Source organism: Halichoerus grypus, chromosome 3, assembly GCF_964656455.1.
Source record: "Halichoerus grypus chromosome 3, mHalGry1.hap1.1, whole genome shotgun sequence".
In the NCBI taxonomy this organism is placed as follows: domain Eukaryota; kingdom Metazoa; phylum Chordata; class Mammalia; order Carnivora; family Phocidae; genus Halichoerus; species Halichoerus grypus.
In genome coordinates, this window is record NC_135714.1 from 208,329,376 (window position 1) to 208,352,151 (window position 22,776).

At 47.8% G+C, this 22,776-nt stretch overlaps 1 protein-coding gene and 1 long non-coding RNA gene across 4 annotated transcripts in view; one reads left to right on the forward strand and one right to left on the reverse strand.

The window, feature by feature from the left end:
* Positions 1–22,776, reverse strand: part of LOC144381433 (uncharacterized) — a 148,058-nt gene that overhangs the window by 113,564 nt on the left and 11,718 nt on the right. The window lies entirely within an intron of this gene.
* Positions 8,009–22,776, forward strand: part of LOC118551618 (zinc finger protein 705F-like) — a 54,820-nt gene continuing 40,052 nt past the window's right edge. The window contains exons 1-5 of one of the 3 annotated variants that reach the window (XM_036117490.2): positions 8,009–8,203; positions 17,894–18,050; positions 18,613–18,739; positions 19,471–19,566; positions 20,123–20,205. In XM_036117490.2, coding sequence (XP_035973383.2) covers positions 17,946–18,050; positions 18,613–18,739; positions 19,471–19,566; positions 20,123–20,205 — 411 coding nt within the window. In that variant the 5' untranslated portion in view covers positions 8,009–8,203; positions 17,894–17,945. The remainder of the gene's footprint in view (positions 8,204–17,893; positions 18,051–18,612; positions 18,740–19,470; positions 19,567–20,122; positions 20,206–22,776) is intronic. The other 2 variants (XM_078069929.1, XM_036117479.2) reach the window with 2 other exon arrangements.

The window sequence follows — 22,776 nt, forward strand, 5'->3', positions numbered from 1 at the left end:
CATATTTATGTGGAATTAGTGGATGATTTCCATGCAGTTTTTGGGATGACCATTAGTTGGACTTAGCTTTCAGGCTTCTGGTATCCCAATATGATATTTGGTGTGATTTGATCTATGGGTCTCAGTAACTTACTAACTAGAAAGCAGGTGTCGGGGACAGAAAATACAGATTTCTTCAGGACAAACTGATGCCAGGTGAGTGGAGCATACATGATGGTGGTTAAGTGATGGAGAAGGAAGATGTGAAGTCTTTGCTGATGGACAAAGACCAGCCAGCCCGTGTCCCCCTGCTGGCTTGGGATCACTGAGGTCAGTGCCCTCCGGTGGCTTTGGGTGGGCGTTTGCCAACAGCTATCTGGACCTCCGGGCCTGGGATAAGCAGACTGGGTGGCATGGTGGAGAGGGATGACATACGGCTGAGGGGTTAATGTGCATGGCAGACAGGACTGCTGCACTGCAGGAACGTGGGCATGGGGTCAGGAGTCCTGTTCGCTTGGCAGGGGGGCTGCGCTCCAGAAAGCAGCTGTGTGTGGGGAGCAGAGGGGCTCCTACTACACTCTCATCCAGTGTCCACCCAGGAACCCTCCACGGCATACTTGCTGTGCTTCTGTGGTTTGCTTCTCCTTTCTGCTCCTTGTTCTTCACTTTCATGGGCCACGTTTCTTTCTTTTCTTTCTTTCTTTCTTTCTTTCTTTCTTTCTTTCTTTCTTTCTTTCTTTCTTTCTTTCTTTCTTTCTTTTAAGATTTCATTTATTTATTTGAGAGAGAGAGAATGAGAGAGTGTGCACAAGTGGGGGGAGGGGCAGAGGGAGCAGGGAGCCCAATGCGGGAGTCGATCCTGGGACTCCGGGATCATGACCCGGGAGCAAGGCAGACACTTAACCGACCGAGCCACCCAGGCGCCCAGCATGGGCTGCGTTTCAAGGCCCCAGGGACTCCCCAGAGATTCTGCCATTCAGGACCAAACCACTGCAACAAAGCCAGTCTTGCAGTAAAGTGAGTCACGTACATTTTTTTGTTTTCCAATGTGTATAAAAGTCATGTTTATATGATACTGTAAAAAGACCCAACGTAAGTGCCTTTCATTAAAAAAGACTTCGTTACGAAAAAATGCTAACCATCCTCTGAGCTTTCAGTGAGTCCTAACCTCTTTGCTGGTGGAGGGTGTCGCATCAGTGCTGATGGCTGCTGCCCGGGCAGGGTGGCTGCTAGAGCAGTTTCTTAAAATCAGACAGCAGGGGCGCCTGGGCGGCTCAGTCAGTGAGGCATCCAGCTGGGTTTCGGCTCAGGTCATGATCTCAGGGTCGTGAGATGGAGCCGCGCGCTGGGAATCTGTGCTCGGCGGGGAGCCTGCTTCTCTCCTGATCCCTCCCCCTGCTAGCTCTCTCTCTCTCTCTTTCTCTAAGATAAATCAATCAGGGGCGCCTGGGTGGCTCAGTCGTTGGGCGTCTGCCTTCGGCTCAGGTCATGATCCCGGGGTCCTGGGATCGAGCCCCGCATCGGGCTCCCTGCTCAGCGGGAAGCCTGCTTCTCCCTCTCCCACTCCCCCTGCTTGTGTTCCCTCTCTTGCTGTCTCTCTCTGTCAAATAAATAAGTCGTAAAAGAAAAAAAAAGAAAGATAAATCAATCAATCTTTAAAAAAAAAAATTTCTAAGTGCTTAATTTGTAGCTTTATTTTTTAGCATTACAGACTTGGCAAAATTTAGAGGCCTGATGGAGATTAATTCACAGAATCTGTGGTCCACTGCTTAGCAAGCCAGTAGGTATTCAACAGTTAAGTGTTTTAGTTTTGCCACACTCACTCACATATCAGACTGTGAAACGTATTCGTTTGTATAACTCACTCCTTTTTGAAACTCCTTATTTTAACTGCAAAAGAGGACACAGAAGAATCATGGCAATAAGATGATTTCAAAAGTACATCCTGACAATTGAACAGCCCAGACCGTAATTTCCCCCTTGTGGAGGCTGCCAGGGCAGCAGCTTGGCTTCTGGTATAAATGTAGGACTCCTAGCAACTGGGATGACAAGGTAAAAAAAAAAAAGAATGCAGTTTCCTTTCTACTGGTAACTTTAAAAAAAAGATCTGTATTTCTGCTACAGAAAACAACCCAACTAGAGTGTATAAAACTCAACGATACATTTTTGTCCAATCGGCTTGCTTATAACTATGATCCTTAATATAGTATTTTAACTACTATATTTCTGTTATTTTTATTATTAACATATAATGTATTATTTGTTTCAGGGGTACGGGTCTGTGATCCATCAGTCTTACACAATTCACAGCGCTCACCACATCACATACCCTCCCCAAAGTCCATCACCCAGCCATCCCATCCGCCTCCCCTCCAGCAACCCTCTGTTTCTGAGATTGAGTCTCTTATGGTTTGTCTCCCTCTCTGGTTTCCTCTTGTTTCATAAATAAATCAATCAATCTTTAAAATAAGACAATAAAGTTTGCCACATCAATTGACTCTTCCTTTTCACGATTTTCTCTGATGCTGTTTGAGAACACTTTACCCACAGTAGAATTTCTTTCAAAATCAGAGTCAGTCCTCTCAAACCCTGGGGCCGATTTATCTACTAAGTTTATGTAATGATCCAAATCCTTTGTCATCATTTCAACAGTCTTCACAGCATCTTCACCAGGAATGGATTCCATCTCAGGAAGCCACTTTCTTTGCTCATCCACAAGAAGCAACTCCTCATCTGTTCAAGTTTGATCCTGAAAATCCAGCAATTAGGGCATCTGGGTGGCTCTGTCGGTTCAGTGTCTGGCTTGGGCTCAGGACATGATCTCGGGGTCCCGGGATCAAACCCCGTGCCGGGGTCCCTGCTCAGGGGGAGACTGCTTCTCTCCCTCTCACAACTCTCTCCCTCTCTCTCAAATAAATAAATTTAAAAAAAACAAACAAAATCAATAATTCAGTCCCATCTTCAGGTTCCACTTCCAAAGAAACAATCTGAAATATTGCAGGAATTTCCAAATGTGACCCAGAGATACAGAGTTAGTAACTGCTGTTGGAAAAATGGTGTCAACAGACTTACTCTCTGCAGGGCTGCCACACACCTTCAATTTGTGAGAAACGGGACCTGCGACGCACAAGAAAACAAAGCAAGTCTGTGCAGAACTGGGACTCTGACTCACACCATTCCACAAATCCTGATTTGGACACTTTGCCATTCACTCCAGGAGGTCCTGTCTTCTATTCTCCCAGCTTCTGAGGATTCTTCTGATGGTTTTTATTATTGTCATCATCATAAAGAGCGTCATTATTATTATTGATGTTCATCAGCATTATTATAATTATTGCTGCAATGATTAATCACTGCTGTTGTTATAAAACATAAATAATGTTTCTCCATCCAATCAGGGTAGGAGTTACTGGATAGGATGACTAGATATTCCCAACATATGCAAACACACAGGCGCTCCCTCACTCGATGGCATTTCCCCTGATAAGTGCCTGGAAATTTTCAAGTCCCTTTCCAGATGCCCAGAATCACTATTTCTACAGGGGAGACTTAAGGAGGGGATCTTGTCCTGCCTGAGCCCCTGGAAAATATTCTAAGGTACCTGGAGTCCAGTAAGGGCTCATGGCTGCTTAAAGGTACTGGGAGGGCATCCTTAGACCACCAGAGTCGCTTCAAATTTCCTAAGACCCCCAGGGCTCAAACACCACTGGGCAAGTTGACAAGTCTTGAGAGAAGTCCCCACCTACTGGCGCCTGTGCAGAATTTTTCTTTTTTTAATTTAATTTAATTTAATTTAATTTAATTTATTTATTTGTCAGAGGGAGAGAGGAAGGGAGCACAATCAGGGGGATTGGCAGAGGAAGAGGGAGAAGCAGGCTCCTTGCTGAGCAGGGAGCCCGATGCGGGACTCGATCCCAGGACTCTAGGATCATGACCCGAGCCAAAGGCAGACGCTTAACCAACTGAGCCATCCAGGCATCCCCAGAATTTTCTAAGAATATCCCAGAACCTGGGAGCCAGTGAGCCCACCCCAAGGCATCCCCTAGTGGCTGGGGAACACTGAGGAGGATGCCCAGGGACTGATCTCATGGTCCATCAACAGCCCCAGACAAAGAGCCCACATCCAGGAGTCCAGACATGAGTGTAGCTAGCAGAAAGTGCAGCAAGGCAGTCAGTACTGAGACAGGGCTGTGGCCTAATGTTTGCTGTAGGCAGGGCTTTGGATGGAGGCAAAAATGGATCCTAACTAAGTCCAGCTTCCCTGGAAAACGTACACACAAACACATTTATAGGAATCAAAAGAAGAACTGCCTCTGAATGACAATTTGTCTTTCAGATGAATTTTCATGTCCTGTCATATTTTGCTAATTTCTATTTTCAGCATTTTGGAACCATAAGCACATGTAAATAATAATCTAATATTGCTCCTAGGACATGAGTTGGATTGCATAAGAAATACATATGACCATCTATTCTAGATGTCCTTCTTGATATAAACAAAACTTATACTAAACATATAATGTGTCATTTGGAAACCATATCTCAAGAAAACAAAATCCATGCAAGTAGTTTTTTACATTAAAATTTTTTTAAAGATTTTATTTATTTATTTGACAGAGAGAGAGCACAAGCAGGGAGAGAGGCAGGCAGAGGGAGAAACAGGCTCCCCGCTGAGCAGGGAGCCCTATGCAGGACTCGATTCCAGGACCCTGGGATCATGACCTGATCCAAAGGCAGATGCTTCACCGACTGAGCCACCTGGGCGCCCCTCACTTGACCTAGCTGACAAAAATCATAAGTGAGTTCCTACTGCCCCTAAATACACGTTTCTAATGCATGATGGGAAATAAGATATGAATAAACTTTTCATGACTCATTACACATTATGAACCTGAAAACTTTGTCCTGTTGGTCTTTCATATCTCAAACATATTGCACACTTCATAGATATCATTTCTTGAAAAGCCTTATCAATTTCATATTTTTATTTCCATTCTAAAAATACCAAAACAATTGGGGCACCTGGGTGGCTCAGTTGGTTAAGCGACTGCCTTCGGCTCAGGTCATGATCCTGGAGTCCTTGGATCGAGTCCCGCATCGGGATCCCTGCTCGGCAGGGAGCCTGCTTCTCCCTCTGACCCTCCCCCCTCTCATGTGCTCTCTCTCTCTCTCATTCTCTCTGTCTCAAATAAATAAATAAATAAAATCTTAAAAAATAAATAAATAAAATAAAAATACCAAGACAAGCTCATTGAAGTGCCATATGAAAAAACATTTTAAGAGGAAAAATGGATATTGTATTGTATGTATTGTAGTAAAACTTGAATACCAAAATATGATATTCACCCACTCCCTTTCACTCTTATTGTGTCATTCCAAGTCCGTTAGATCATCTGCATCCTCTATTTTAGCTTCTTTTTCTAGTGGGAGACGGGAAAAGTGAAAACAATAGCCAGGGCATTTTGGCCCACTGGAGCCACCAAAAAAAAAAAAAAAGTTTAAATCAAGCCAGGAACCCCCTTTGTTACCATGGACCAGCAGTGAACTTCACCATGCTCTGCCTGACTCTATTGAAATTTTCCAAGTGGCCACGAGGACCCAAGAGCCATAGTGTCTGCCTGGAAAGATTGGAGAGGGTGTCTATGCTACTTAACCCCTCTGCAGAATTTCCTAGGTCAGTTCAGGAGCCTGGGAAATGCCACTGCCCAAAATGGAACTCTCATGGAAGGCTTTCTAGGCCTACCTTGGATGCCGAGGAGGGGAGGCTGGGACTGGTCGGCGCCGCTGAGAAGGTGATGCACACACCGAGACACAAGAGGTTGTCTCAGTCCCCAGCGGAACCAGGGAACGACCCGTACATGTCCCCCCAGAGGGCTAGCTAGGAACAAGAATGGCTGGACAATCCAGCCCATCCCTCAACATTTGTTGAGGACAAAGGACAAAGGACACTTGAAGAGAACTCACACTTAGTTGGAGACCTTAGCGCACAGCCAGCTAAGTCAAAAGATCACATAAGCGAAGAAGGGAAGCTGTTACCTATTAGACTGATTACACCGGGTCTGGCTGTTAATACTAAAAAGTATCAATATCTTCACTGAGTGCACATTAAATCGGTGTAAAATTACTGAGTACCAAATAATATTTTCAATATGTAATAAGGATTGGGAAAGCACTGAGGCCTCCAATCTGAACCTCACACAATAAATTTAAAAGGGAAAGTGGTGTGGAAACTAAAACTGGAATGAATTTGGCATTTGCCCTTCCGCTGCCCCCCACTGCTGCTGCTGGTCTAGGCCCCCTCCTCCATCTCTCTGCTGACCCCACTGCTTCTCGCCCAGGTTCCTCTCTTCCACTGTTACTGTTTTTCCAACTCCATAGGCCCTCCCCCTTCTCATCCTCTATTTTGCTCTTACTCACTCTCCCTTACACGCTGTCTCCCGGGTTCTCCCTCTCGGGCTCTTTTTTCCCTCCTCTCCCCGCCCACTCCACACTCGAGCTGGAACGAAGATGCCGGCTGCCTAGGGAGCGCGGACTTTGCAGTGGGACACTGGGAAAGTAAACAAGCTCTGGCAGGTACGGCCAGGGGAACGGGCCTAGGGACAGAACAGCACGCGGTGTCCCAGAGCGGGGTCGTCCCCTCCGCCATCGGAGGCTGCGGAGGGGGGGCCCGGGAGCCGCGGGGCCCGCTGCCGGAGGACGGGAATGGGGAGGCGGGTGTCCCGCGAGGACTGGGGTGAGCTGAATGCCGGGGCGGGGGGTGTCGGGCGGCCCGGGCGCCAGCGGGCTGTGGGGGTACGTGCAGAGCCAGGACCCACGTCCCGAGTGAGGACGCGGCGCGGTGCGGGGACACAGAGAAGACACGCAAAGCTGGGAGGCCGAGCGTGCAGGCCTCGGAGCCACTCCAACCGGACAGACGCTGGCCCGGCCCCAGCGCCCGGCCGCGGGGCGTTTAAGGGCGAAGCGGAGCTCCGCGCGGGCGGGGCGGGCAGGGACGGGGCCTGTGCCGTCCGGGAGGACCGGGCGGGGACGCGGCCGCGGAGCGCGGCTTTGAACCACAAACACCAACGCCCACCCACCACCGCAGGGGATCCTTCGCGCCAAGAAAAGTTCTGGCGCCAGGAAATTACGAATTGGGGCGGAGCCTTCTAGGGGCGGGGCTTGTAGAGGCGGTGTCAGATGGACTGGGACCGAGCTAGAGAGTGGCGCTGCCAGCGTGGGGTGGGGCCAGTGCGCGGGCGCGGCCGGCGTGGGGCGGGGCCTGGGGAGGGTGAGCGGAAAGCGGGGACGGGACGTCAGCGGAGAGGCGGGGCTGGGGCCGGGGTGCGGTCGGCGTGGGGAGGATTCTGGGGAGGGCGAGCGCTGAGCCGGGACGGGACGTCAGCGGAGGGGCGGGGCCTGGGGAGGGCGAGCACGAAGCCGGGGCGGGACGTCAGCGGATGGGCGGGGCCGGGGCCGGGGCCGGGGCGCGGCCAGCGTGGGGCGGGGCCTGCGGAGGGTGAGCAGAAAGCGGGGACGGGACGTCCGCGGAGGGGCGGGGCTGGGACCGGGGTGCGGCCAGCGTGGGGCGGGGCCGGGGCGGAACGTCAGCGGAGGGGCGGGGCCTGGGGAGGGCGAGCACGAAGCCGGGACGTCGGCGGCGGGTCGGGGCCGCGGCCGGCGCGGGGCGGGGCGCGGGGAGGGCGAGCGCGGAGCCGGGACGGGACGTCGGCGGAGGGGCGGGGCCGCGGCCGGCGTGGGGCGGGGCCCGGGGGGGCGAGCGCGGAGCAGGGACGGGGCGTCGGCGGAGGGGCGGGGCCGCGGCCGGCGTGGGGCGGGGCCCGGGGAGGGCGAGCGCGGAGCCGGGACGGGACGTCGGCGGAGGGGCGGGGCCGCGGCCGGCGTGGGGCGGGGCCCGGGGGGGCGAGCGCGGAGCAGGGACGGGACGTCGGCGGAGGGGCGGGGCCGCGGCCGGCGTGGGGCGGGGCCCGGGGAGGGCGAGCGCGGAGCAGGGACGGGACGTCGGCGGAGGGGCGGGGCCGCGGCCGGGGCGCGGCCGGCGTGGGGCGGGGCCCGGGCAGGGTGCGTACGGAGGTAGGAAGAGGCGGCCGCAGACTTTCCGGTCGGCCCCTCGTTCGCTGCCGCGCGCCGGCCGGCTGGCCGCTCGGGTCGGTTGGCGGCTGCCTGGTGTCCGAGGGATCCGGCCGCTGCTTCCCTACTTCCGGGGAGCTGTTTCGGGCAGTTCCAGGTGAGACTTAGAGCCGCGAGGCCTCTTGCCCTGCGTGCGCAGACGCCTCCCGGGTGGGGTGACAGGTGTGTGCACGGCCCCCGGTTGTGTGGACGCGCCGGGCTGGGGGCGCGGGGCCGGCGGGACCCCGGCCGCCGCCGCCGCCGCGGCTGCTGCGCTGGACGCGGGTTCGCGGAGCGAGCGGGGGTGGCGGAGGCCAGGCGGGAGAGAGCGGGGCGTCCTCGGCGGGAGGCAGAGCCGCGGCCGCGGGCTCCGTGTCGGGACTTGGGGCGAAGCGGGGCTGGCATCCGAGTGTCGGTGTAGGTCGTTAAGTGCTCCGTGGATGGCGAGTTCCCGTTGTCCGACGTCTGCTGTCAGAGCTATCCGAAAATGTTTAATTTTGAGAAGTATGGGGTATTCTAATCAGGGTTTTTGTTTTCTATTTCTCGATGTTTTGTGTCCAGTTAGGATAATGAGGCTTGTAAAACGAGTACTGTTTAGGAAATACGTAGTTTTTGCTTTTAGTTAATGAAAAATTAATTTTTTAGTATCTGAGGACATTTGATACGGATGTTTATTGTTTCCCATTGTTAACCTTAAAAGTAGAACTGCCATTTATTTTACCAGCTGGTAAATATTGGGGAATATTTGGGAATAGAATTGCAATCCGGGACAAACAAGCTGTAGAAAAGCTGTAGGCAAGTAGGGGAACAAAGGAGAGGCATGCTTTTTTAAGGAGAAAAGGGGTAAGTTGGGAAGGTTGCTGTGAACTAAAAGTCCATTGGAGGAAACTGGGAGTTTGAAGTGTGGTGGCTTCTCATTGGCTGAGCTGTGGTCCTGGGGGGGGATGAGGAGAGCTTTTCTTCCTCCTGCTGGAGTTGTAGAGTAGTATCCACGTGCAAGGTCAAGTCCCTGAAAGGTCCAGTCCCTCTTCCTACTGGGTCTGCAGTTGCCTGAGAGTTCTCCCTGCCAGATCTCCCGACTCCATTTTAGGGAGGTTTCCCATTACGAATTTTCACACCATAAACATTAAAAAACAATGATCAAATTGGATTTTCAAATTTCAGTAGCTTCATTTATACCCTTAATAAACTCTTACAAGAAACTGTAAATTAATAATCTTCTTTTTAATGTTTCTTTTGGAAACACTGAGGTTTATGCTGGTTGGAATTTGGCAATACTAGATTGCAACTGTTCATGCTGCAGAACTTACCAAAGATTATAAGAGAGGACACCCTTCTGGCTTTCTCAAAACTTCTTTTTTTTTTTTTTAAGATTTTATTTATTTATTTGACAGAAAGAGGCAGTGAGAGAGGGAACACAAGCAGGGGGAGTGGGAGAGGGAGAAGCAGGCTTCCCGCTGAGCAGGGAGCCCAATGTGGGGCTCCATCCCAGGACCCTGGGATCACGACCTGAGCCAAAGGCAGACGCTTAACGACTGAGTCACCCAGGCGTCCCTATGGCTTTCTCAAAACTTTTAAGTCGATTTAATATTAATATTTGAACTCAAATCAATTGAGAATTTGGTAGATATTTTTCTGTTAGGCAATAGAACAGTAACCACTCTGGAGTTCTTACAAAGAAGGGAGGCCCTGCTCTCCTCCAAATCTCCAAATCTCCATTCCCCTGAGCTCAGCTTACTCCTCTCAGACCTGCTAGGAAGTGGACTCTGACTAAGGAGCCAGGACTTTATACCATTGGTGGTCAAGTAGTCTTAACATTTGGACTCTCCATTTACTTTTTCTTCATCCCCTCTCTGCTTACATAGGAGTCAAGTGATAGAATTCTATGTAACCCATCCAGCCTCCAGGTCACCTTCTCCATCAAATCCTCAATGTTTAGGTTTATATATAATGTGTATTTGGGAGTCTCCACATCATATGGAATGAGTCCCCTTGAGTCTGTATGGGATGCATATCTCCCTATGACAAACTGAGCCCATAAGGTGGGTATCTGAGTAAACCAAACTAAACTGTACACCATGTCTCCGAGTCTCTGTTTCCTTGCATCCCTTTTTCAGGAGAAAATGCATCCCTACATAAGTAGTGCTTATTATAATGGAAATTATTCTTGGACCACTTTCCATTGAGGTTATAAATTATTTCACATAATCATGTGAATTTTGACTTTGCATGGGCGTTTTCGTGGGTGTCAACAGGGGAGAGCATAGGGATTTGATATTCTCTTACTTTCTGAAATGACCACTGCTTATGTTTTATCTAATAAAAACCAGTTTTCCTGGACCGCTAACTTAAAGGACAGAAAGAGCCAGCAGTAGGGAGCCAACTATCAGATTCAAATAGAATATCTTTAGTCTTTTTACTTTAAGATTAGCATCTCCCTTCTCAACTCTCTGCCTCTCAGATATAACTGAGCTGGGGTGAATATAAGGAGCTCTGTCTCAGCAATTGTATCTTAATGCTTCTATTCATTTTCCTTTCACAAAGAAGCTTCCATATGGTGTTTTGTTTGCGGAAAAAATACACAAACAGATTTTAGTATTTGTTTGCCAGAGATGAACACTGAACAAAACAGAAATGAAATGTAATATTAAAACCTCGGTTGGGGCGCCTGGGTGGCTCAGTCGTTAAACATCTGCCTTCGGCTCAGGTCATGATCCCAGGGTCCTGGGATCGAGCCCCGCATCGGTCTCCCTGCTCCGCGGGAAGCCTGCTTCTCCCTCTCCCACCTCCCCTGCTTGTGTTCCCTCTCTCGCTGTCTCTCTCTGTCAAATAAATAAATAAAATCTTTAAAAATAAATAAATAAATAAATAAAACCTGGGTTGTTAACTGTCACCAGAGGGCTGTAACTGACTCACTGTTGCAGCACACAGACCACTTGGCTAAGTCACGGTCCTGTCAGGCTCGCCTCACCTTGGGACATTTGCATATGCTCTTTCCTTCTCAGCACTGGTCTCCCCAGGCCTCTTCGTGAATGACCTTCAGCTGCACTTTCCAGTCCCCACAAATGTTGCTTTTTCAGTACCACACCTTTTCTTCCCTAACAAATATTTATTCAATTGTTTCATATTTACAACTGTGCGTACAATTTTTTTTTTTTTTTTTAAGATTTTTATTTATTTGAGACAGCACAGGTGGGCAGTAGGGTCAGAGAGGGAGAAGCAGACTCCCCCCTGAGTAGGGAGCCCGACGCGGGGTGGGGGGGGCTCCATTCCAGGACCCCGGGATCAGCCGAAGGCAGACGCTTACACTGAGGCCACCCAGGCGCTCTGAGCCTACAGTTTAAAGGGGGGAAACTCTTCTGTTTTTGGATTTTTCTCTATAGAGACCCTTATAAGCTTTTATTCCCCTATAATTTATCAAAGTTCTGGGTCTGTGTCCCCTTTTCCCCTGCCATTTTGCAGAATGGATGCTGCGTTAGCAGGACTGAAAACCACATTAATCTCATTGTCTGTCTCCCTCAGAGCCCTTGGGTGGGTGATCAGGTGCAGAGATCAACAACAGTCGTATTTTGAAAGGAATCTTTTCTGAGCAGTAGATCCTCAATGGTGGTTTACAATATTCAGTAAACCATGTTGTAGACAGATGTGTTGTCATCCAGGCTGTGTTGTTCCATTTACAGGGCACAGGCAGAGTAGATTAAGCATGAGTCTGAAGGGCCCTAGGATTTCAGAATGGTTCGTGGACACTGGCTTCCACTTAGAGTCACCAGCTGCATTAGCCCCTCACAAGAGAGTCAGCCTGTCCTTTGAAGCTTTGAAGCCAGGCATTGACTTCTCTCCGGTTATGAAAGCCCTACATGGCATCTTCTTCCAACAGAAGGCTGTTGGGTCTACACTGACAGTCTGTTGTTGAGTGTAGCCACGTTCCTGAATTCTCTGAGCTAGATCTTCTGGATGATGTGCTGCAGCTTCTCCATCAGCACCTGCTGCCTCACCTTGTCCTCTCATGTTATGGAGACGCCTTCTTTCCCTAATGCTCACCAGCCAGTCTCTGCTGGCTTCAGACTTTTCTTCTGCAGCTTCCCCGCCTCCCTCAGCCTTCACGGAACTGAAGGCAGTTAGGGCCTTGCCGTGGGTTAGGCTTTGACTTAGGGAATGTTGTGTTCTATCCAGACCACTCACACTTTCTCCATATCAGCAATAAGCTTGTTTCACTTCACTTTCTTATTCATGTGTTCACTGGACTAGCGCCTTTTTTTTTTAAGATTTTATTTTTTTTTTTACTATTTTTTAAAGATTTTATTTATTTGACAGAGAGACACAGTGAGAGAGGGAACACAAGCAGGGGGAGTGGGAGAGGGAGAAGCAGGCTTCCCGCTGAGCAGGGAGCCCGAAGCGGGGCTCAATCCCAGGACCCTGGGATCATGACCTGAGCCGAAGGCAGACTCTTAACAACTGAGCCACCCAGGCCCCCCCCCCTTTTTTTAAGATTTTATTTATTTGACAGAGACAGCAAGAGAGGGCACACAAGCAGGGGGAGTGGGGGAGGGAGAAGCAGGCTTCCCGCTGAGCAGAGAGCCCGATGCGGGGCTCCATCCCAGGACCCTGGGATCATGACCTGAGCTGAAGGCAGACGCTTAACCACTGAGCCACCCAGGCGCCCCTGTAGGGTTATTAATTGGTCTAATATCAATATTGTTGTGTCTTATGGACCAGAGACCCAAGGAGAGGGAGAGAGATGGGGGGACAGCTTAGTGGAGCAGTCAGAACACACAGAACAGGGGCGCCTGGGTGGCTCACATGGTTAAGCCTCTACCTTCGGCTCAGGTCATGATCCTGGGGTCCTGGGATTGAGCCCCACATCTGGCTCCTGGCTCAGCGGGGAGCCTGCTTCTCCCTCTCCCTCTGTCTCTCCCCCTGCTCATGGTCTCTCTATCTTTGTGTCTCAAATGAATAAATAAAATCTTAAAAAAAAAACAACAACAACTCTGCGGAGTGCACTAAAATGAGGTGTGCCTGTGGTGAAAACCTGGAGGGGAGACGTTGTGTACCCTTCTAGGCCCAGGGCATTGCCCGCAGCACCCCTCCTGGTCACCTCGAGGCAGGCAAATGGAATCTTTGTGCGGACCCTTCTCTCCCATTAGCTCCTGGGAAGAGAGAAAGACCATCCAACACAGATCTCTTCAAGTCAGATTTCTTGAAATCCTAGTGACTGTAATACTCGACATGCTTCAAAATATTATAAGTTCCAAGAATAAATTATACTTTTAGTGTTGGTTTTCCCATAAATAGGATGTGTTTCAACTATTTTTTAATAATACGAAAAAGCTGATAAGTCTTAGGATCTATCTTAATATATAAAAGAATAAATGACTTCTGAAGAAAATTATCAGGCAGTGTATTTTCATTTTAGGCACAGGCATTTGATTCCAGAAAGAATGGTTTGTCTTGTTTTCTTTTCAGTGTATTTATATCAAATATAAAAGTGAATCTATACTAACTCTCAAAAGTTGAGAGTATTATTTTTATAGCAGGCATTTGAGGTGATCAAGTGCTCCGTCTCCAGGGTTCTCTTCTGTGTCGTCTTGCCTAGTCACACTGCAGTGTCCTTGCGGCAGTGAGGATCTCTCTTCATCAGACGGACGTGTGCGGTAGGAGACTCTGAACAGGGCTTGTGCCAGAGAGAGGAGCTGTCCTAGAGAATAAGAAGGATAAATTGTCAGACTCTGTTGTTTAGAGGCTAATTTAGGAGAGGTAATTTAAAGAAATTTAAGGAACAAAACTGTGTGTATGTAATCCTAAAGGATATAACTCTTATGTAAAATGCAGATATTTTAGTTAATTCTTAAAAATTTATTTGAGCAGGGGCGCCTGGGTGGCTCAGTTGGTTAAGCATCTGCCTTCAGCTCAGGTCATGATCTCAGGGTCTGGGATTGAGTCTGGTGCTGGGCTTTCTGCTCAGCGGGGAGCCTGCTTCTCTCTCTTCCTCTGCCTCTCCCCCTGCTTGTGTGCTCTCTGTCTCTCTCTCAAATGAATAAATAAAACCTGTAAAAAATTTATTTGAGCGAAGTCTTAGGAATACTCATGGAAGTACGAATAATTTTAAAGACTTATTTTTTTCATGGTAACAGAACTTGTGTAAAATTGCTGAGACAAGCAGGGAGCCGACCGCAGTGGGAGGAGCTGGGTGGATGAGCTATGGCAGCAGGCAGGAGGGTTTCAGGGCCTGAAGATCATGGCAGGTCTAAAGGCCCTACTTCAAGGCCAGTGAGAAAGCATGGAAGAAATTAAAGCTGGAGAGTGTTATGAATAAATTTGTGCTTGTAAATGATATCAGCCCCACGCAACAGCCTCTGGGGAGGGGAGAGCTTGCTGGAGGTTGAGCTCAGTTTGGAGACTTTGCAGGTTGGTGAAAGCTTCTACCTGCTGGAGGGTAGTGCACCCCACCTCCACAGGGACAGGGATGATGCACTGGGAACCTTCCTGGACCTTACCCCATGTACCTCTTCATCTGACTGCTCATTTTTGTCCTTTATAACAGACCAGTAAGCTCAAGTGAAGTTTTTCCTAAATTCTAGGAGTCATTCTAGAAAATTACCAAACCTCCTTTGAGGGGTTGTGGGAACCCCTGGACCTGCAGTGTGCCCAGCAGAAGTGTGAGTAGCCCGGCACTACATCTGCTGCTGGCATCTGGAGTAGAGGAAGGCTTGTGGGGATCTGATGATGACTCGGGGAAGAGACTGCCAGGATTGAGCCGAACCCTGGCACACCCAGTCGCTGTCAGAGAATTTGCTGGTGTGGAAAAAAAAAAAAAAAGACTACTTATTTGAATGTTTGGATTTTGAGAAATAGGACTGTTGTCTGTTACGGGGTGTTGGTCATTAAACGGGTGGAAGAAATGGGTGTATCAGGGAGATAGGCAGATCTAACAAAAGGGGATTTTTGATCTCCGATAGTTTTGAGCACAAGCCATGTAACCAGGCATTGGGACAGGTCTTGCATACGCAGTTGGAACAAAACTGCATTTTCTTGTCCTGGATGCATGTGGAAAGGAGGATATGGGGATTGAAGTGGGCTGGTAGACTAAAGGTGGTCCCCAGGTGGGAGGACTGATTCTGAGCAGCTGCTGGAAGGAGCACGGCGGGGATTGCTGAGGGGCATTCCTGCTAAGACCTAGGGGTGGTTTGTACCCCTGAAGAGGACCGTGAAATCTGAGTTTGGGAAATAGACCAAAGTTAAAGTGCTAGCTGTATCATTCTTTAGCCATGTAGTTTTGTCATATTACTAAAGCTTTCCAAAACTATGTTCATGTCATTTGTTAAAGAAGTACGTGCTGTAGTCATTCCGGGAGGCTGTAACACAGCGGACTTGGTGGCTTAGACAACACACATTTATTTTTCACAGTTCTGGAGCCTGGCAGCTCCCAAGACCAAAGTGTCTGCAGATTCGGGACCTGGTGACGGACCAGTTCCCTGCCACTCACTGAGTCCCAGCATGGCAGAGAGAGCTGTGGGTCTGCTCCTCTAATAATGTCACTGGTTCCTTCATGGGGTCCTACTCTCATGACCTCATCTAAACCACCTCCAGAGACCACCATGTTGGGAAGTAGGGCTTTGACTAGTGGAGTTGTGTGGGGGCGGAGGGGACATGGGCATTCAGTCCGTAGCAGTAAATACACCAAAGTCTTTGTAAGGATTAATTAAGTGAATGTATTTAAAGTTCCAAGCAGAAGAGTCATATTTATTAAACTTTTATTTTGTCTTCCTTATTTTCTGGACTCTAGGTATAAGGAGGTGAGTTAAATCTACTTTTGTTTGTGATATATCATTTTTCCATGAAATACAATTAAGTAATAAAATTTTGGTAAGAATTTAAAGTTTGCCAATACTTTATTTATTTTTTAAAATTTATTTATTTGAGAGAGAGAGAGATTGAGAGAGCGAGTGAGAGGAGGGGCAGAGGGAGAAGCAGACTCCCCGCGGAGCAGGGAACCCGATGCGGGGCTTGATCCCAGGACCCTGGGACCATGACCTGAGCCGAAGGCAGACACCTAACTGACAGCTACCCAGGCGCCCCATAAAGTTTACCAATATTTTTAAATGTAAGATTTATGAAATGCTGGGGTGTTGTTTGTGCTGATGATTAATGTAGGACAGTATTCCAGTTACAAATTTACTAAAATGTTAGATTGAAGAAATTTCCTTGTAAGATGCTTGCATTCTACATTTTCTAAGTTGGGGACTTTTAGGTTTGGGGTTTAGGGAAAGAATTAAATAACCTTATGAAAACCTTGCTGGTTAACTTACAAACTAGGGAGCCTGGGTGGCTCAGTCGTTAAGCGTCTGCCTTCGGCTCAGGTCATGATCCCAGAGTCCTGGGATCGAGCCCCGCATTGGGCTCCCTACTTCATGGGAAGCCTGCTTCTCCCTCTCCCACTCCCCCTGCTTGTGTTCCCTCTCTCGCTGTCTCTCTCTCTCTGTCAATTAAATAAATAAATAAAATCTTAAAAAAAAAAAAAACAACAAAAAAACTTAAAACTCAATGATTTTCACTTCCTTGTCTGAGGGGCTCCTGGGTGGCACAGTTGGTTTCGGGTTGGGTCGTGATCTCAAGAGTCCTGGGATCGAGCCCCACGTCGGCCTCCATGCTCAGCATGGGGTCTGCTTGAGAGTCTCTCTTCCTCTGCCCCTCACTCCTGCTGTCTCTCTGTCCCTCTCTAAAATAAGTAAAATCTTAAAAAAAAAAAACCCAGCTTGCTGGTTAACTTATAAACTCTACGATTTTCATTCCCTTATCTGGAAATAGAAAAGAATCTTCATATTTTATTTACTAGCAACAGTAGCCAAAGCCTTCTCACTTTTGCTCCAGGCAGATGTGAGAGCTGCCCACTTCTCTGAGGGCCCATGGCATGTTCTTGTAGAGGGAGCTGGGGGGTTGCATGCAGGGGTCTCAGGGATTCACGATCAGGATCTCCAGGAATGGGGGATAAGACTAGAGTCTCTTGGCTTCTCTCTCCTTGCTCAGCTTTTCCTGCATATTGCTTGTACTCTCTGTGAGTGGAGATCCAGAGGAGGCGAGGGGGTGGCTGAATTCTTGAGAATGCAGCTGCAGGTGAGTGGAGATGGGCTCTTGCTCTGGATAAAAGCTCTGTTGCCAGTGGATGGGAAGGCCTCTCTTGGCCTGAGTCTCCTCAGTGCACCCAGGCAATGTTCAGGGAGCTGGGCACTGCTTAATTGTTCCCAGGACTTAGGGATGCTTGTGCTTGGTCAGGGATTGATCAGGAAATCATCTCCTTTCCAACATTTAGATATCTCATTCTCCGTGAAGGATGTCCTTGCAGAAAAGAAATTGGCAGAGTTTTCTTTCTCCTCCATCGTACGGTCTTAGTTGGGAAATGGTGTGCTCATTAGTCCTAGTAACGTGGGGAGGGGTGACATTCGGCCCATGAGGGGACAGGTGTTCGAGCTGTGCAGTTTTCTAGAGAACACAAGAAACATCTGTGTAAGAGAAGAAAGAAGAAATCATGTTTTCCTCTCAATTTTAAACTTAAAAATTTTGTTAACATGTACTTGAAGTTTGGGAGCTTCCAAAGATGACTAAAATCCTCTTTACTACCTTTATCCCTTTCACCCATTTTCCCTCTTTGTGATTAAACTTTGTTAAAATTGGAAATCTGAAAACAGTGCCTGGGGAGTATTTTTTAAAAATTAGCTGTGCATTTTAGAGTAAAATTTAAAATCCTGAAGCAGTTTTTGAAGGACCGAGAGAGGCCAGAACTAATTGAGAGGATTCTCTTGCCTTTGAACAGAAAAACAGCATTAATATACAGAGAACCGATCCAAGGATAATTGCTGTTGAGAATGGAGAGCTCGCTGCAAGAGGGATCACTGTGGGGCCATCCTTCAGAAGAGCAATCTCAGGAGCCCCTCACGATACTGTCTGCCCTGATCTCTTCTAAAGAACAAGTGAGTTTTGTACGATGAGTGGTGGGCCTTGCTTCATGAGTCTCTCCCTGTTCATATGAGTGGACCGATCACGTGTGTGGTCAGTGTTGGCGCTGAAAGAAGCATTTGCACAATAGCTCAGTGGAAATCACAGCACCACTATGTATAAGTTCGTTTTTCTAGTAATCTCTATGAACCTGGGGCTCGAACGCATGACCCCAGGATCCAGAGTCACATGCTCTTCCAACTGAGCCAGCCAGGTGCCCCTCAGTGCTATTTAATCTAGGTTATAATTGCCAACCAGGAAGTCAAAATTAACAGTTTATTGGGAAATTGCCAGGTGATTTCACATTGAGATTCCTTGATAATGAAGTAATTGTGGGCCTACTGTGTGCGTCTTTCTTTTTGAATGTGTCTGAAAGGCATAGGCAGATCACGGGAGAACGTGCGATTTGAGCCACACACAGCGTTTGACCTCCTATCCACACGGTTTCCCCCTTTGCCGTCAGTATCCTATTGACAGTTCTGTCCTACGGATTACTAAGCATGGGCCTATTGAAACACACTCTCTGTGATATTCTAGGAATCTGTGACCTTCAAAGATGTAGCCATAGACTTAACCCAGGAGGAGTGGACCCTGATGGACAGGTCCCAGAGGAAGATGTACATTGATGTGATGCTGGAGAACATCACTCATCTGGTCTCCGTGGGTGAGTCAGCCGCCATCTGTCCGTTCATTCATTCGTTCATTCATTCATCTTTTTATTTATGAACCGTGTAGGCAGCAGCTTCCACAGATTCTAACAGCTCTCTGCCCTAACTCATATTCTTTTGTAGCCCTTCTCTTCTGACTAGATGAAATTTGTAAATTTCTTTACTGTCATCAAGTGTGTTCCATAATAATTTGAATTATAGTCGTCTTGACTACAATTGTGTGTCGTTCTATTGCACTTTCTCCAAGACCCAGAACAATGCTGGAAATACAATGAATAGTTTTTGGATGGATAAATAAAGATCTTAACTATTTTCTGCTCTGGGCGCTATGGTGAAGTTTGAGCACAGTAGAAAATCGAACACCTTGTATCACTTTCCACATAAAACTCCACAGAATATTCTGATGGAGCGTATGTTTATTGTCTTCCTTTGGAAATAATGTTAACCGCCCTGTGAGAACACTGATTTCATTCCTTCTGGATGCACACGCTGAGCCTTCTGCACTTGCTGAGCTTGGGCAGGAGCATCAGCAAACAGAGGTGTTGACTGACCTGGGTGCAGTGTCAGGCTGAGAACTCCACTGATGTTTCCAGTGTTGAAGGCGTTATTCTCGGGGCTGTTGTGCAGTGCTCACACTGCTCTTCCTCAGCAGCCTGCACAGTAGAATATCATGCACTGTTCTCAGCGCAGAACTGTAAATTCACGTACCCTTCTTCCATTGATCTAGGGTGTCAGTTCTTCCAATCAGATGTGATTTCCCAGTGGGAACAAGGAGGGGTGCTGTGGAGGGAAGACAGAGGACTTGCCCAAGGCTGGAGTCCAGGTGAGCTGTGGACACAGGCGCTCAGTGCGAGAAGTCTAGTGAGTCAGTGAGCAGGATCTTGTTATTGATGTCACGCACGTTTCCTTGAGGGAATGATAGCTTCAGAAGACCAAGTGGCCAGTGAGCCTGCATTCCTCAGACTTTGTCATTAACTTGTCACACATCAGTTTCTCTTCGTACATCTGTACTTATATTTGACCTCAGAGAAGCAATGTTCCTGTCCTCATAGGATGTAAAATTTCACATTGTGGTCTTGGTCATGATTTCTGCTCTTTCTCTCTCTCTTTTTTAAATGATTTCCACTCTCATATTTTCTGCAACAGCCCATCATTATTTATTTTTCTTTTTTGAGGTTTTTTCTAATATTATTCTGATTGATATTATTCTCAAGTGCTTGTCTATTCACCAGTATAATCCTCAGTTTCACATTATTTGGTCATGCAGTGGTTAGTATTAGGAACACACATGGGTCTTGTGTGTTTTTCAACACTTTAATTCCCCTACTCTACTCAAGATATTTCTTAGGTTTATTTCTTATTATCTTCAATTATTTCAGGCTTGGAAAACAGCCATAAAAAGGAAGAAACAATATCTATGCAAGATATCTTCAAGGAGGACCCATCTAACTACAACACAATAGTAAGTTTCATGAGGACAGACCTTGCCTGTCCGTGTTGGAGGCATGGGACTCGGATAAGTTAACAATGCATAAAAATCACATATTGCCACAGAATGTGGTCAAAAATTTAATTTGGGGAAGAAATTGGCCTGGATTTAAACTTTAACAACTCTGTTAAAATGATAATTGTATAACCATGGTTTATTTGCACGAAACATAATGACATCTTCAAAAGCACTCAGTCCTCCAGTAAAGATGCTACCAAGGTCTATAACAAAAGATTTATGGCAGCCAAACTCTCTGCTTCGAAGGGGAAAAAACACTCCATTGGTATTATAAAAATCTAATAGAAACCGAAAGAAGAAAAGGGAGATCTGCACATAGATGAGGGCAGGAGTAAGCAGTAAAGGAGAACAAGACAAAGTTCCATCAACTCGGGTGCTTAGAACATCCAACCTCATCAGCTGGGGAAGCCCTGTGGAAACAGCCGGGCTGCAGTCCCGGTGGAGAGGCCTGGGCGGAGCGTCCTCCGTCCTCCCCTCAGCTGAAACTTCCCACTGACCATCCCCACAAGGGCTGTATTTATAGGGCACAGGACGGGGTCTGAAGTTCAACATTTGTTTGCCTACGTGCAGTTTGGAGTGAGCTGCATTTCTGTGTTATCACGTCTTTGCATCTTCAAGGAGTCTGGGCTGTGTTTGCCTCCCTCTCAGACTCCATTCCGGGGGTACAGCCCAGCCTGGAGCAGGAGGGGATGTAAGGCGAGACTTACAGCTCTGGGCTGTGTTTGCCTCCCTCCCAGACTCCATTCCGGGGGTACAGCCCAGCCTGGAGCAGGAGGGGATGTAAGGCGAGACTTACAGCTCTTGGCGTCCAGACCAGAAGGGCCCGTTCTGACCTGGAAGCCAGCTAATGTCCACTGACCAGGCTCCGAGGTCACTCATGCAGCAGGGGTCTCTCACACATCATTGTTTAGCCTGCCTGTGTTCGTGCAGGTCGGGGTGGAAGGTTCTGCGGGACAGATCACAGAAACCTCCATCCATACAGTACATTCGGTCCTTGAGTTGTCCTGCATGATACGATACCGTGTGTACCTGCAAGGCACTTTTGATACATCCACAAGTCCAACAACATATAAATAGTACAGTGAATGTTATGAGTACAGCATCCTTTGGAAACCCTCCTCAACGGGGTAACCAGTCCAATAAACTAGGGGAAGTATTGATTGGATTAATTAATGGTTGGTAATGGAAAATTAGCACTGTCACAAGCATAGATTCTCGTTTTAAACTGACATCATTGGGAATTTGCTTTCTCAATTTTACATGTGTATGTTCACCGTCATCGGACAAGGTGATAGCTGTTAGTCCTGGGGTGAGATTACAGTGCTCTCGACGAGTTTGGTCAGTGAGGTCAAGAAGATGTCCGACGTGTTTTTGGGAGTAAATCTTGTGTCCATCATGACACCAGCACATAGGTCCTACATGTAGAGAGCGGTGGGCCCAACAGGGCAGGATCAGTGGCTGTCCTACTTGGGTGGAGATAGCCTTGGCTTGAGTCCAGGCGATGGGAGAGCATAGAACCCAAACATGATAGAATGTTTTATCATCGGAGTACATGAGCATCATTGTAGCAACCCCTCCTTGAGCAGTTACTTCAGCAGAAGGGGGAATGTTGTCGGATGGCTTTGGAAGGTAAGTTAGCATCTGAATTAATATTCCAGCATATTAATATTGGCTAGAAGGGTTTGTCATACACCTTATTTGTAAATTAGGGATCTTCATCTGCCCTAATGGAATCTGATTTTGACCAATAGGTCTATCGGTCAGGATTTTTAAAACCTCTGTTAAGTATAAGTTTCATTTTGATTAAGAGCCATCCCATACTTTTTTAAATTGTTGTTTAAAAAAAATCTGTTTATCTGTGTCATCAATTCAGCCGCCTGGGGGTAATAGGGAATATGACAGATCCATTCAGTATCATAGGAGGAAGCAAAAGCTTTTACTAACTTACCTGTCAAGTGGGAGCTGTTACCATTCTGGGTCTGAGTAGGTACATCATCATAGAATAGTCTCTAAGGTTTTGATAGTTTTCTTTTGGGTGGTGTGGGCAAATGGGCCATCTATTAAATACCCAGAGAAAGTGTCCACTGCCACACAAATCCGACAGCCTTGGAAGTAGGGTAATGGCCCCACATAACGTATTTGCCAAATTTGGGCAGGAGGTCTTCGCTGCTGATTCTGCCCCTTGTACTGTGGTGGGATTTCTTGCTTTTGCCAAATCTGACAAGTTGGACATTTTAATACATTTTCTTTCATGGCATCCCAAGTGATGGGTATCCCACAGTCCTGGGCCCACCTGTGAGTAGCCTACCTTCCCAAGTGTCCGCTTTTCGCCAGTCTGGTGTCAGTCACAGGCTTACCTGTGTTTGCCGTGATTGAACTAGTGAGTTAGCTACTTTGTTGAAGGTCTGCTCTGTGGAGGTAAGCACACTGTGAGCATCTACATGGAAAACAGTAATTTTAGTATTTGGGGCCCGTTGCCAAATGTCTTCCCATAGGCGTCTTCAATAAAAACTAAGTAGTAACCGG